Source organism: Cebus imitator, unplaced genomic scaffold (genome assembly GCF_001604975.1).
Source record: "Cebus imitator isolate Cc_AM_T3 unplaced genomic scaffold, Cebus_imitator-1.0 Scaffold81, whole genome shotgun sequence".
Taxonomy (NCBI): domain Eukaryota; kingdom Metazoa; phylum Chordata; class Mammalia; order Primates; family Cebidae; genus Cebus; species Cebus imitator.
The window spans coordinates 2499335-2515431 of record NW_016107396.1 but is presented as its reverse complement, the minus strand read 5'-3'; the positions used below and the strand labels follow the sequence as shown (position 1 = coordinate 2515431).

At 34.9% G+C, this 16097-nt stretch overlaps 1 protein-coding gene across 4 annotated transcripts in view; it reads left to right on the top strand.

Moving 5' to 3' along the window:
- L3MBTL3 (L3MBTL histone methyl-lysine binding protein 3) overlaps nucleotides 1–16097 on the top strand; it is a 121477-nt gene that overhangs the window by 58020 nt on the left and 47360 nt on the right. For all 4 annotated transcript variants that reach the window (XM_017533280.2, XM_037740230.1, XM_037740229.1 and 1 more), the window contains 5 exons: nucleotides 1767–1843; nucleotides 6525–6610; nucleotides 7095–7205; nucleotides 13040–13154; nucleotides 14563–14665. In XM_017533280.2, coding sequence (XP_017388769.1) covers nucleotides 1767–1843; nucleotides 6525–6610; nucleotides 7095–7205; nucleotides 13040–13154; nucleotides 14563–14665 — 492 coding nt within the window. The remainder of the gene's footprint in view (nucleotides 1–1766; nucleotides 1844–6524; nucleotides 6611–7094; nucleotides 7206–13039; nucleotides 13155–14562; nucleotides 14666–16097) is intronic.

Genomic DNA, 16097 nt, shown 5'->3' with positions numbered 1-16097 from the left:
CTTCCAACTTTTGAGTGAACTGTTGTTTGCTTATTAAGGGAGTATAAGTAAAATAGATGAAAGCAGTAATATTTTTATCTTCTCTGTTGAGACAGCTTCTTTGTTTTAAATGGTGACTTTGATCAATATCTAGATATTATTTAAATTTTATATTAGATTCAGATAGCACAGAAATGAGTGACCATGAAGAGGTCACAATATTTTCCGTAATTGCAATTTATGTATTCAATAAAATCAAAAGAATAATGTTCACTGTTTCTACTTTAAAATAAATACCGTGAGTCCAGCAGATAATTATAAAAACTACTCTGTAAGTTCGATTAGATTGAGAAGGAAGAATTAACTATCATATATTTGTTATTTTTTTCATTTTTATGAGGCTATATATGAATGAATATCCTTCCCTAAAATAAAGGGAGTAATTCATTAGTAATAATCCATTACCAAAATGATTTTTTAGGGAAACACTAGAATATCTGGAAATAGGGCTCCATAGCCTTGTTTGTATAATTTATAAAAGTACATCTTAATGAATTGCGTATTAAAATGTCTTTTATGAAAATATGTATTGTAAGAAATATAGTGATTGCTGTATGAACATGGCATGGACCTAGCAGTGCTTGTTTTCTTTTCATATTCCTAAAATAATGACATGAAAAATAGTTTGGGGTAGGGATAGTATGAGATAACAACTGAATAAAGGAAGAAGGCTTTACGTATTAAGGAAAAGGTATTTTCTACTGAAATAAGTTCTGAGAACAATCAGCATTCAGTAGCGATTACATGAACTCAGCATGTACTATTGTCCCAGGCTGCGCCTTTAGAAGGGTTGGCTTGGAAAGAGGTGACTGTGTGCTAATCTCAACCACTTAGGACGTTTCTTAGAAAGTTCTTTGTTTCACTATTCATAAGACTTCCTTATTCCCTAGAAACTCCAGCCACACTATTACCTTCCTGACTTTCTACCTTCTAGCTAGTTTCCCATCCAGAGGGGTATATTGAGATTTCCTGATCTCACTATAGACTCAACAGACCTCCTGGTTAGTATAGCAACACTGGACTCCTTGGCACCTTTTAGACCAACGTCTTCCAAACTGTGTTCTGTAGAACACTCAGGTTAATATGATGTTAATAGACTGAAACATGTTGCATGTTGAGAAGAGGAATACATAGCATAAGTGTGGCTAGGAACAAGGAATTAGATGTACCAGCTACGCATGCTGATAAAGAGGCTTTGGAAATAGATGCTTGACTGTAGTAGAGAGGACAGAAAGGGGAAGAAAGAGGTAAGGAAAAGAGAGTAGTAGTTTGTCATAATACCTGGTTTCTGCCATTCTAATGGGTAACAGGAATAGCATGTTGGTCATTAAGGATGATTGAGCTCCCTGCCTTTGTACATTTACCCTTAGCAATGCTGAAATAATTTTAGTTTGCCTATGTACACACAGTCTAAGTTTATTGTTGCACATGGTTTTAATGAATGTGTATTTTTGCTGCAGTTGAAGTTACAGGATATAACAAAATTTGCGGGCAAAAAAATTGCATAGTGTCAAATCCATAGGATATTTATCTAATAAAAATCCACTTGGTATTAATATATTAGAAGAGTAAACATTTCTTTGGTTTAGCATTTTTTTCCAAATTAGATTGATTGTAATAAATAGAACTCTGTAAAGTGTTCATAATCTCTAATTTTCTTTTTATTTTTACTAGTGTTTGTGAGTTTATCCTGATAATTGCAGTTTTTTAATTTGTGCAACTTACAGGTGTGAAGCATCAAGTCCACATATTCATCCAGTTGGTTGGTGTAAAGAACATAGAAGAACCCTTATTACTCCTCCAGGTGTGTGTTTTTTAATATGTCTAATATTATTCGTAGACTTCAAGTGTAGGCAGACTTTTTCTGTAAAGGGCCAGATAGTAAATATTTTCAGCTTTGCAGACCATGCATTTTCTGTCACCACTATTGAAATCAGTTGTAGTGCAAAAGCAGCCATAGACAATAGGTAAACCAATATGCATGGGTGTGTTGCAGTAACAGTGTGTTTACAAAAACAGGCAGCTGACTTGCAGGCATTAGTTTGCTCACCCCTGATGTACCTTCATATATATTAAGTATTGCCTTAGTTCATGAAAGAGTCTCAAATTTTGTCTTTCTTGGAAAAAAAAGTTCTGTTTTAAAAGATCTTTCATTTCTCAACTTGAAATTCATTTCTATACTTTATATTAGTATATATTTAAATATATTGTCTAACCATAGAAGCAAATTGTCTAAGGCTTGAACAAGTACGGAAAAATGGATAAGAGGAACAGCATTTGTGGATTGGAGAGCAGACTTCATGTCAGCCTCAGTCCTCACAGAAGCACGGTGTTCACATTTAAGTGAGAAATTGAAGCTTGAGATTTTTTTACTTAGTTTAGAACTCACACGCTCACTTTTCCTTTTCCCATCGTGATTCCTGGTTCCAAAATAGATTTTGCACCTTCATGCTGGTGGTGCCTCTGTGTTCTCTGAAGGAGCTTCTGCTGTCTGCCTCTGGCCATAGAGCCTTCTCAGCTCATTTGCTGCCTGTTTAACAGGGAACAGTATAACTGCTGATAAATAGTGTCCTTGTGTTATATCATTTTCAGTTTCTTTTATGTGCTAAAGAACAGATTGTGTGGCTTCTTCATAATCAAGACAGTGTATTTCTGAGTATATCATACTTAAGGTGCCATGGCCACTCCTGCTATGGAAAGACAGGGTCATCAAACAGAAAGCATCCCTGCACAGTAGGTGATTGCTGAGTGGACACTTACAGGAGTAATGAAGACTGCCTTTATCACAGAGAGAGGATGAGTCCTGGGTTTACTAAGAGCTGTTTTGTGAATGTAGCCTGCAGCATGTAAGCAACAAAATTGGGGAGCTTCAAATTCTATTCTATTTGTACAGCTGGTTTCATTTTTAAGTTTGTCCCCTGTGGCTTGATCAGTGTCTCACTTATAGAGTGTTTGATCATTTACTCAACTCAGGGGGACCAGTCATTCCTGTAATAGGTAAGTCAAGTCCCATCTACTCCCTGAGTTTTCTCATATATTAAAGGATGGAAACCCCCTGTCTTGACTAATTTATAGTACTGTTTTGAAGGTGAAATAGCACTGACATAATGAAGGGTTAAAACAAAGTATTGGCCAGGCACCTATGGCCCATGCCTGTGATCCCAGCACTTTGGGAGCCTGAGGCGGGAGGATCGCTTGAGCCCAGGAGGAGTTCAAGACCAGTCTGGGTAACATAGTGAGATCCTGTCTGATAAAAAATTTTAAAAGTCAATCAGATGAGATGGCATGTACCTGTAGTCCCTGCTTTTTGTGAGACTGAGGCAGGAGGATTGCTTGAGCCCCGGAGTTCGAGGCTGCAATGAACTATAATTATGCCACTGCTCTCTAACCTGGACAACAGAGCAAGACACTGTTTGAAGGAAGAAAAAAAGAGAAAGAAAGAGAGAGAGAGAGAGAGAAAGAAGGGAGGGAGGGAGGGAGGGAAGGAAAGGAAGGAAGGAAGGAAAAAAAAAAAAAAAAAAAGAAAGGTATTAATGATTTGATGGCCCCAAATGTAGTGCTGCCTGGAAGATTTCTCATGTTCAGCCCTCCTTTGTCTGTCTTACGGCTTACAAAATATTAGTGGCCAGTGATTACTGTAATTGGTTTTTGGCCACTATCACCATCTAAAATGCGGTGAGGATCCTTTTAGATTTCCCAGTTTGTTATCAATTCTTCTTTCTATACCGCCATTTTTGGTGATCAGAGATCGGATTAACTAACAATGTACCAGTGAACAACAGTGGATTCCTGGTTATGTACCCTGGAAGGAGTGGTGTAAGGTGCTATTGCTGGCTTCGTACATAAGGCAAAGAACCAAGCCATCTATTCCCTTTCCTGGACTTTTATAACTCAGTTGAAGAGAAAAAAATACCTTTCTTTTAAAAGCTATTTTTTAAAATACAAAAGTTGCATGTGAAATACCAAATGCACGACAATGTGAATAAACATAATGCCATTAAAATAGTAAAAATGTTAAATTTTATGTTATGTATATTTTACCACTATTAGAAAATGCAAAAATAAACAAAACTGTCAGATTGTGAGACTGGTTTATTGGGCCTGTGCTGTTGCTACTCTTTGCCCCATGACAAAAAAGATACCCTTTCTCTGATCCCTTTTCTCTAAGGGCAAATGCCTGGCTCATCTCTGATCTGTCAGAAAAGAAGGATCCTAATCACTGGGCTTCCTAGACAGCTGCTTCCATCACCCCCTGGTACTTCACAGATTTCTCCATCCTCTGACCTGCCCTGTTGGCCACCACCACGTTTCCGTTCTTTCTAAACACGTAGCCTCTCTTTATTGTTCATTTCAGAAATTAAAATCTTCATGCCTTTTACAATTATTTTTACTTCAAATTACCAAATTATATATTAATACATGCTTGTTTTTAAGTTTAGAGTGGACTGTAGTTACCTCTATTCATATTTTAATGGTTTGTCCTTATGTGTTTCCAGGAAAGCCTTTTTGCCTATGTGAAATCACACACTTGCATGCATGCACCTCAGTTTCATTTACTTGAATGTTCTGATTTAAATATTTAAATTGTGCAAGATATATTTCTTAAAAATGTCATAAAATGTATGCACAGAACTATGTTTGCATCTTTACTCTTTAACTATTTTACTTTGAAACAATTTCAAATGTACAGAAAGGTTGCAAGAACAGTGCAGAACTCATACCTCTGACCCAGAGACCCAGTCAAGTTTTCCAGTTGTCCTAGTGATGTCATTCCTAGCAAAAGGATCTCAGTTGTCAGATCCCTCCAGCTTCTATTGATTAGTCTCACCTTGATTTTTATGACCTTAATATGTTTGAGGATTACAGATCTGTCGTTTTGTAGCATGTTACTTAATTTGAGTAGGATTGGTATTTCCTCATAATCATACCCAGGCTGTGCATTTTTGGCAGGAATATCATAGACCCAGTGCTGTGTTCTTACTGTCTTCTCTCAGGTGACTCATGATGTCAGTCTGTCACTTTACTGGTTGCTTTTACCACTATTGGATCACGATGGTGTTTGCTAGGTTTGTCCACTAATGGAGCTATTTTTTCTCTGTAACAAATAAGTATTTTGTGGAGATACTTTGAGACTGTGTATCTCATCCCAATGTCATTTGTTGGTCTTAGCATCTGTTGAAGTTTCTAGGATGAGTTATATTATTCTGGCAGTGCTAAACTGTAATTTTTCTTACTCCATCATTCCTTATAAAAAATGAGTTGATGTTTTCTGCGAAGAATAACTTTTCTTATCTTTCTATTTTTTTGTTCAATTACTATTTTTATCAGTGAGTTATAATCGATTGCTAGCATTATTTATTTTCATATTCAGATTTTCTCAGATATTAACCAGTTAGAGCCCCTTTAGGCACATTCCAATGTCCTTTTGAAATTTCTTATCATTTTTTGAGGATTTCTTATTTTCTGGCATAGCTAGACTTATCTCATGCTTTCCCTGACCCGACCCTAGAGTCACCCATTTCTTCAAGGTTCTATGCTGCTTTTTAGTAGAGAATGATATTTTGAAACTACGATCTGAGCACTAAATGTGCTTATTTACTACAGGAGTATTGATGTTTCCAGGCCTTTCAGCCGATGTGGCTAGGGAATACATTTGTATAAATATATAGAAAAATTTATATTTATGCCTATTTCTATATCTGTTGATACATACATTGAAAAGTATGAATTTATACCAGTAGTTTCAATTCAAATACAACACATCAGCTTCATTCTAGTTTCCTTCAAACCTGGCTAACATTATCTCCAATATATTTGCTGGTCTTCTAAGTCCCCTTTAGTGTGGCTAATTTCCCACCATACTGGGCCACTGTTTATTCCTGCTCATGCCTACCTAATGGATTTGGGGCCCTGGAGGGAACAAAAGAGGGCAGGAGGAAGGAGGAGGTATTTTTACACATTCTGTTAATAATGTTCCATCATTTGTGCATGTTTGTCGGAACTAACAAATATGAAGTTATATCTGGAATCGTTCACATATTACTATATACAAATTTACCACATTCTTTTTAATAAGTACTTGCTACTTATGTACATTTTTTTGCACATTTGTATGTTGAAGGTCATTTAACTTAGTTTTCACATTTGCAAACAGTCATGTGTTGCCGTTGTTACATATGTGAAATTTTTCTAGATTCATAGAAATAAAATTGCTAAAGGGTATTTGTGTGTCTGTCTTGTCTTATCTGAAAATATAAATTATATATATACATAAAATTTTCATTTTAAAAGTAATAGAAAAATCATGATCAAAATGAAAACAATTTCATTATTACAAATGGCTCTGAATGTGTGAGTAGTTTAATGTCATGTATATATGCACATAATTTTCTAGATTATAATATTTTATAGTTTTTGTTGGACAGTTTGTTATTCTTGCTATCATTTTGGTTAAACCTCATAGGATTTACATTTTTCTTTCTTAGGTTATCCAAATGTGAAACATTTTTCTTGGGATAAATACTTAGAAGAAACCAATTCTTTACCTGCCCCTGCAAGAGCTTTCAAAGTGGTGAGGCGATACATTTTATACTATTTGATTAATTTGTATGGATGAGATCACTTATTGAAATTTGAGAACAGAACGAGATGGTGTTAGTAAACCAGAATAGAAATGAGAAAAAAGTAAAGCACAAAATAAGATGTTTTTGAATTTTTACAGTTTTTAAAGTCAAAATTGTTATTGGGATTTTTGTTGTTGGCATCTAAAAAATGCTTTGATTTTGGACTTTAAAGTCTCCTTGGAAAATAATTCTTCTTGATACCACGTGGGGCGAACTGTTGAAATCTTACATCAAGCTTCTGTCTTTTTAGCTAGATATTCCAAAAGACCAGAAACAGAACGTGAAAATGTTTTCCAATAAAAACTACATTTGATAATTTATTTGGATTTGTTTATGGCAAGCTGAGATGCTATTTTATAGCAGTAAAATAAAACATCAAGTTTACCGTCTCTTCCTCTGTGTCTCACCCTGTAAAATGTTTTGTTGTGGCAGAAACCTCCACATGGATTCCAGAAAAAAATGAAGCTTGAGGTTGTAGACAAAAGGAACCCCGTGTTTATTAGAGTAGCAACGGTGGCAGACACAGATGATCACCGGATAAAAGTAAGTGTTGTGTGGTGGTTGTTGGCTTTGTCTTTGTTATAAGACGTTTTGGATAAAAAGTTTGGTAGATACTTAACTTGTGAAGTCCTGTAATTAGTAAAATCATAGGAATATGCAAAATAATTGGCTGTGCATCTTAGTACGAAGCATTCATCCTGGTTTGTCCTTTAATCTGCATAAAACAATTTATCTTTAATTATGAATGACTTAATATTTTGAGTATGTATTGGGAAAAAGAAAGTAGATACAACATGTTAAAGTAATATATTCAAAAGAAAATATAATACTTCATCTCTGATAGTGTGCCCTTTTTTAAAAAAATTAAAGATTAATGTTTTTGTGCAGTGAATTAGAAGTAGTCTATTCAGAAGAACCTCCTGTCTCTTAATATAGGCCAAGTAAAACTAGATAATTTCATGAATAAAATCAGATTTTAATTAGTTAGATTAATAAAAGCCAAAAGCCTCTTACAAAGTAAGCAAAAGTTTAGGGAGATGGAACCACTTTCTTATGTCCAGCTGTGATCTTGAAGGACAGGTCAGGAAAGGAGCTGGAAGACCTTGTCTCTTTTTCTGACTTCAGCATTAACTTCACCCTCAAACCAGAACAATGCCCATTCTATTTACTTCATACAATTGTTTGGAATTTCTGTTAGGAATAATCATAGTTATAACAGCAAGACATTAAATGTACATGATGTTTTACAGGGTAAGCCTGTTCTCATGTTATTTAACATTTGTGGGAAGTATATGTTGTTACGATTTTTATTGATGAGGCAGAGGCTCAGAAAGATTGAATGAATTATTAATTACTGGCAGTAGCAGAATGACCTCTTAGTTCTAAGCTGTAGGAGTCTAAACTTAAGCTCTTAAAAAAAATTGCATTCTCAGCTCTCTCTAATAAGATAGTGTATAAGAAAATAAATTACAAAATAACATGAAAAACTACACAAATGGTGGCATTTCTATGGAATGGACATTTTAACATTAAATTCACTATTGTTAAGATTGTAGAATCATATAGGATTTGAGAAAATGTTATAAATACAAGGCCTGTGCTAATTGTTTTTTCAAGTGCATTATCTTATTTATACTTAGTAGTAATGTAAGTTATAAAGCAATCAGTATTTTAGAGCTAGAAGTATTTTTAAAAATAAAATCTAGACTAGTATTCAAAGAAGTTTACAATTAAGCACAGTATGGCTTTTATAAATCAGATTGCTCAAAATTGAAAAAAAATACTGGTTTGAGTGAATGAAAATTTAATTATCACATATGGCTGGTGGGAATGTAAAATGTCTCAGCCTTTCCAAAGAGCAGTTTGGCAATAGGTTAACAAAATCATAAAATGTTGTTTATCTTTTCATTTAAGAATGTTAAGGGAATAGCCAAAAGGAATATGCAAAAATAAAAACTCCAAGGAAAATATATCAGTGCTGTTTATAGTGCTTAACATTGGAAGCAACCACAGTAGCTGATGGGTAAAACACATTATATCTACATGATGTTAAAATTAAATATTTTAGAAGACTGTTTAATATCAGCAAGTGAAAGGTTCAGGTTTACACTATGTACGATATCTGCTATTGTTTTTTTACAAGAATACATACATAAGCAATTATGGAAAGAATCATATCAAAGGTAATGGCAGTGCTTCTTTCAAGGAGCCGAAACTATAAATGATTAGGTTTTACATTTTAATTGTTTAGTTTCAGGAGTATATATTACTTTTATAATTAAAAGTATAGATAAACTTTCTTATTTTACATGTGAGAAATGTTTGTCCCAGAAAGGTCAAATATGCTAACGTGGGTGGTCCAGTTATTAGCGGGAAAAGTGTAGACTAGAATCCACCTCTGCTTCAAGGCAGATTCTCTAATACAACGTCCTGTTCAGTCCTTAACACCCCAGAAATAGCTGGCTGTGAGGGGTACAGTTGACAATCTTTTGGTAATTACTGGAATGAATTTCACAGCTGAAAGTGAGCCACGGAACAAATAGCTTTGTATTTATGAAGTCTTCAAAAGGCCCGTATACAGGAGACAATGACTAAGTTTCAGAATTCATCAGAAGCATCTGAGAATATAAAAAGCTTGCAACAGTAGGAGTTTAATAAATGGGAGATAAGACAGCAGGAAGGCTCATCTTTTTCAAGAAGGAAGAAGAAGAGGAAAATGTAGACCAAGTTATTAGTGTAGCTTCATATTTTAAGTTTTTCAGGGATAAAGTCAACTCGAGTAAAATCAACTTTTAAGATTACATATTTTACACCGTGAGCTATTATGGTAAAACAGTTAACATTGTTCTATATTTGATCAGATGCCATTGAAGAAAAATGGCCAGAATGGTTTTGCTCTCATTTGTGTTTTTAGTAACAGATTATTCCTGCCTCATTCCTTCCCACTACCTAGTCTGGCTCCCTAGAGGCAAAAACTGTAGGCTCCTTCAGCCCTTGCTTAGGACATTTTATCTGTAATTTTCTAAAATATTAACTATATTCTGCTCTTTCTCAGTTCATCTGTTTTACATATGGCTTATTTTCTTCATGTTGTAGTAATTCAAGATTTAGATCTTAACCATTCTTCCTTTCCCCTTATTTTTTCAGTAGTTATTTTACATCGCTTGGTTCTTACTGACTGTTGAACAAAGTAGTCTTTTCCTTGTGACTTTTCCTGGGAGTCAGTAATTAAGGGTTTGGTTTTTCTGTCTTCTTAGATTTTTGCAAGTGCGCCAATAGATCTGACATGCCTTTGAGTCAAAAGCCCAAGTGTATATTTCAGTATTCTATCTGTATCTTTTTTTTTTTCTTGAATTCTTTCTCATACTCAGCAGCCACCTATTCCACTGTGGGTGGAAATACTCTAATCCTGGTACAGAGCTTTCATCCTGACACTTCTCCTTGCCGATAGACTACGTTGTATTTCATTTTCCTGGATCACATACTTTGTTTTTCTTGAGATATTCTCTTACCTTGCTGACAGATGCCTTTTCATATCTTCTGTGGGATTTCGATTCTAGGATTAATTTATTTCTGAGCTTAAGAAAGTAGATTCATTGCAAAGGACATTATTTTAAGCCCATATATATGTACTTTTACTAACTACATTCTATTTCATCATATGAATATACCACAGTTTATTTACCAGTCTCCTGATGGTGGACACTGTGGTTACTTCTAGTTGTTTTCTAATACAACAATGACTTACTGAGATGATCAAGGCTGTTACTGCCAAATAGCTTTCCAGAAATATCTCAGCAGTTAACACTCCTGTCAGTGGTCTGTGACAATGCCCATTTATTCTCGTTCTCAACCAGCTGTAGGAATTACGAAAATATGAACATTTTTGACAGGCCAATAGGAGAAGAATGACATCTTCTAATTTAAATTTGTAGTTTTAAAATTGTAAATGAAAGCCGTTGTCTTTTTATTTTGAGACAGGGTTTCACCCTGTTGCCTAGGCTGGAGTGCAGTGGCATGGTCTTGGCTCACTGCAGCCTCAACCCCCCAAGCTCGGATGATCCTCCCACCTCAGCCTACTGAGTAGCTGGGACTATACTTAGCTAATTTTTTGTATAGATGGGATTTGCCATGTTGCCCAGGCTGATCTTGAACTCCTGGGCTCAAGTGATCTTCGGCCTCCCAAAATGCTGCGATTATAGGCATGAGTCACTGAGCCTGGCCTCAGATTTATTGTCTTTTCATATGTTTACTAAACATTTATATTGATGTTTTGGATAATGAGCTATTTGTGCCCATTTTTCATCTTTCTGTTGGGTTTTTCATCTTTTTGTGCTGACACATTACATTTTTATGAATTGAAGAGTTCTTGCCACAGGTGTAGCAATTGTATTTTTGGGAGTTTCTTATGGGTCTTCCATTTTACTTTGTAATACTTGCCATTCTGAAGCTTTAAATTTTCATGTAATCAAATTGATCAGTCTTTTACTGTGTGGTGTCTTGCTTACAAAGGCTGACCCACTCTGTGATTATAAATAAGTCCATTCAAACATTCTTCTCAAATGTTTATTGTTTAGTTTTTAGTGTTTGAGCGTTTTATCCATCTGGCATCTCTTGCCTTGTAAGGAGTGAGAGGTTCATAGACTTTAAAAAAGAAATCTAATTGGTAAACTTTTTTTTAATACCTTTGATCGGTTGATATAACTGACAAACTTGATTTAAAATTAAAATAATCTAAAGCATTTCAGTATATCCCTTCATCCTATAAGGTAAAAAAAAAATGTGTAATAACCTAAAAGAAACATAGTCAGTTCCTAGTGACTGCCACTAGAAGACCAAGTGCCCTTATACGTGGTGGCAATAGAGATGGTAGCAGTGACTGCTTTATAATAAGACGAAACTTTTCACACTAGGTAAGATACAAAAGGAACCTAAGTATCCAGCAATTGGATAAATGAATAAAGAAAATATGGTATATATACACAATGGGATATTATTCAGCCATAAAAAAGAATGAAATACTGTCATTTTCAACAACATGGATGGAACTGGAAGACTTTTTGTTAAGTGAAATAAGCCTAGCACAGAAAGATAAATATTACGTGTTCTTACTCATATATGAGTCCTTAAAAAGAGATTGAATTCAGCCTGGTGCAGTGGCTCGTGCCTGTAATCACAGCACTTTGGGAGGCCAAGGCAGGCAGATCACGAGGTCAAGAGGTCGAGACCATCCTAGCCAACATGGTGAAACCCTGTCTCTACTAAAAAAACTACAAAAATTAGCTGGGCATGATGGCACACACCTGTAGTCCCAGCTACTTGGGAGGCTGCGGCAGGAGAATTGCTTGAAACTGGGAGGCAGAGGTTGCAGTGAGCTGAGGTCACACCATTGCACACCAGCCTGGGGACAGAGCGAGACTGTCTCAAAAAAAAAAAAACCAAACTCATGAGGACAAGAGAGTATAACAAGGGTTGCCCGAGGCTGGGAAGTGGCAGGGAGTAGGGGATAAAGTATGGTTGGTTAACAGGCACAAAAATACAGTCAGGGAGAATGAGTGAGATCTAGTATCTGTTAGCACATTAGGGTGACTATCGTTAACAGTAATTTATTAATATATTTTAAAATAATTAGTAGAACTGGAATATTCATCAAACAAAGAAATGATAAAAGCTTGAGGTGATGGATAGCCCAGTTACCCTGATTGATCATTATACATTGTATGCCGACATCAAAATGTCACATGTACTTCATAAATAGGTACCCTTAATAATTAAAAATAAAACAATAATAGAACACATATTTGAGAAATACTGTAATTATTTGCAAGGAAAAAATGATTCCTAAAAACACACTGGGTGGAGGGATATTTCATAAATTGAATATGTGTCTAGTAGGCATTGAATTTTTTTAAAAAGTCTTTTTCAACACAATTCCCGAAGGCTTGACATTTACTTGAAAGGTCCTCCTTTCCACTCCTTCCTCTTTACTTTCCCCTGTCATCTTCCCTCCCTTCCTTCCCTGAATTTTTCATTCCTTCTGCAGTATTGATGTTGATCATATGAAGATGTTGTCACACAGTCCCTATTCTCAGGCTGCTCATGGTGTTGAGAAACATGCTAAATATGTCTGTAAAACTATAACCCAAAGAGTGCCTTTGGCAGTGCATTTATAACTGGTTATATAATACATTGAAGGTGGCTCAAAGGTGTCTTTTTTCTCACATTATGAGTGAAGTATTTTGAATAATTGAACTGACTTATTGGGTTTTAAATCTACTTTATGCGTTAGGATGAAAATGATTATGCTGTGGGCAGAACTTTGACTGTAGAAATTTTTATGACTTAATTTGTACTGTTAATGTCCTTTTGTCATCCAGGTTCACTTTGATGGCTGGAACAATTGCTATGATTACTGGATAGATGCAGATTCTCCTGATATTCATCCTGTAGGCTGGTGTTCAAAAACAGGACATCCCCTTCAGCCTCCTTTGAGTAAGAGACACAAATAACTTGTATAAATGTTTCCATTTCCTTATGTAGCATTCTTAATATTTCCTCCTTAGCCCTTCTCTTTCTCCTCCTCTCTCTAGCGATGTTTCTTCTCTATGTAATCCTTTCCTTTTAATACATTTTAATTACCATAGTGACAGAAATAGAAATGAAAAAAATGTAATGCCTGAAGAAGTAAAGCATGTATAGACATTCTGTTTTATTTAGAAGTAAATAGCACCTCTTAAGATTTGTCTTGAATTTTTGGAAGACAATTTGTTAGACTTACAAAATGTATTGTTTTAATATTAGTATCCTGATAATAATTTTATACAATAGCTTTGCAAAATGTTAGCACTGGGAGAAACTGGGCAAAGTATGAAAGAGATCTCCTTCCATATTATTATGTACAACTGCTTGTGAATCTATAATTATCTTAACAAAAATCTCAGTTAAATTCAAATTTTAGAAAAGGTACATGGAAAACTTAACATGCCACCACCTTAATTTTGAAGGAAAATATATACATTGTAGAAAAAAATATGTAGGAAATACAATAAATTATTATCAAGTTTTAAAAAAAATTAGTGTACTTCTTGTATCTAGTGACTTCACTTCGGCATACTACATGCTTAAGGACACATGTACATGGTATTCAGTGCAGCATGTTTAGAATAACAAAGCTTGGGGAAAAAATATTGGTTAAATTGTGGTGTACTATGCTGTAGATACTACGCAGTAGTCATAAAGAATATTAAGATTGCAACAGAAAAACTTGTAAGACAAGAAGTTAAAACCCAAAGAATAATATTGTGCCTTTATGTGGCAAAATACAACATCTATGTTGTGTCATTTATGTGGCAAAATCAAACAAAAGCGAATGTGTCTGAATGCTTAGAACAGTTTCCAGGAGAGCCCACACTAACCTTAGTGGTCAAAATGAGGGAGGGTCTGCAATGTAGAAGGAAGAGCATGGAAGGATCTGGAACTGTCCTTCTGGATTCTTCTGTGGCACTTGGAGTATTCCACAGTATGTGAGTATTCATGCTTTAATTATGTTTTTTACTTAATAAAAGTCGTTTGACTCTTCTTTTAATTCATATTTAGATATTTCTGGAATTTATGACATTTTGAAAGATTGTTAGATCAAAGTTTACCATTTTATTGTTGAAGAAGGATAAATAACTTGAACAGTCATAAGGAAAACCCTTTAAATGTAGTGTCTTTTAAAATATTTTTTATTTTTATAGGATCCACTTTTTCTGTTTATATGTTTGTTCAAAAATTTGATTTTTAGGGAGTCTTTTTCTTCCTTATTCTGATCCTAGACATTTGACTCTTAACAGATTTTTGCTTAATATTTTGTCCTTTCATTCTTTCTTTCCTTTTTTTTTTTTTTCCTCTTTCATAGGCCCCTTGGAATTAATGGAAGCTTCAGAACACGGTGGCTGCTCAACCCCAGGATGTAAAGGGATTGGCCATTTTAAGAGAGCGAGACATCTGGGCCCTCACAGGTAGCTGTCACTCACATCAGGATTTCTTACATGATCAGATAAAGGGTACCTGTTCCATATACATGTATATATAATGAATTTCATGTATACCAAATTGATGTGAACTAATTTTAAATTCGGATCCATAGAAATGTGGTTGCCATGGTGACCATGTAAAAATGAAGGGAATATCTATAGTAAAATCTTCCTGGGAGAAAATGCATTCACGGTTTAAAATCGATTTACTCTAGCTTTTGGCTTTTCTTGGCAACTTGACTAGTTTTACAGATACTTAGTTTCTACAATAGTTATTTTGCATTGATCATTAATAATGAGAAGAGGGAAACTGTTGATATCATTTGGTAGAATATCATCTGATTGGGTGACTCCGTAATTTGAATAATGAGAGATGAGCTTATTGTAGATCAGCAGCAAAGATCACAAAAGGCACAACATAAATAGTCAAACATGAGAGTGCATTGACCCGAAAAGCATTTTTAAATATTTTTCTCTTACCCCTAAGTAACTTTAAAAAGAAACAAAATTTATGCATTTGAAATGTGATGTTTTTGGTGATTTGGGAATCTTTGTGGAGAGTTAAAAATATTGCTGAAGTACAGCTACTTGGGAGGCTAAGGTGGGAGGATTATTTGAGTCCAGGATTCGAGATCAGCATGGACAACATAGCATGATCCTGTGCCTTAAAAAAAAAATTACTGAAATACTAAAAAATTCTTGTGATTCAACTTGCATTTTTAAGATATATTTTAAAATAATAATTTGTCAGTATAATGTTCTAACTACATTGCCCAGTAAGAAAAATGATTCTTTCTTTATCTAGTTTGTACAGGTTGTGAATCTAGGTCTTCAAAAATTTTGAAGATTACTGTACCTATTCCTCCAAGAGTTAATAGGTATTGCAAAATTGGTGTAGTTATTTTCATCTGGATACAGTTTTCTCTTTTTTTCATCTCTGTAACCTTAAATCCTTCTTATTTTCCTTTTTCAACAACCCTCCTTATTGTTTTATGAGGTTCAGTATGTGGCAGAGTGAGAAGTCTGAGCATAGACAGGATGATGATTCCATTTGCAAATCTTTTTGTTGCTTGTATGACTGCAAACCAAAAGTTATATGATACATCTTAGAAGTTATTAAATATTGCCTAGTGAAGGCAGCTGGATTTTCACCCATTATGTAAATCTAGATGCCAGAAATAATTCATGAACATGCTAAATTTCCGTTATTGTTTTAGTAGTTTTGTGTTGCTGTGACAGAATACCACAGACTGGGTAATTTGTAAAGAAAAATGTATTTCTCACTTTCTGGAGGCTGGGAAGTCTGAGATCCAGGGGCCAGCGTCTGACAGGGGCTTTCCTGCTGCAGAAGGTGGAGGATGGCAAGAGAGCACGCATGAGAGAGCCAGAGAGGGTCAAACCTGCTTTTATTTTTTAT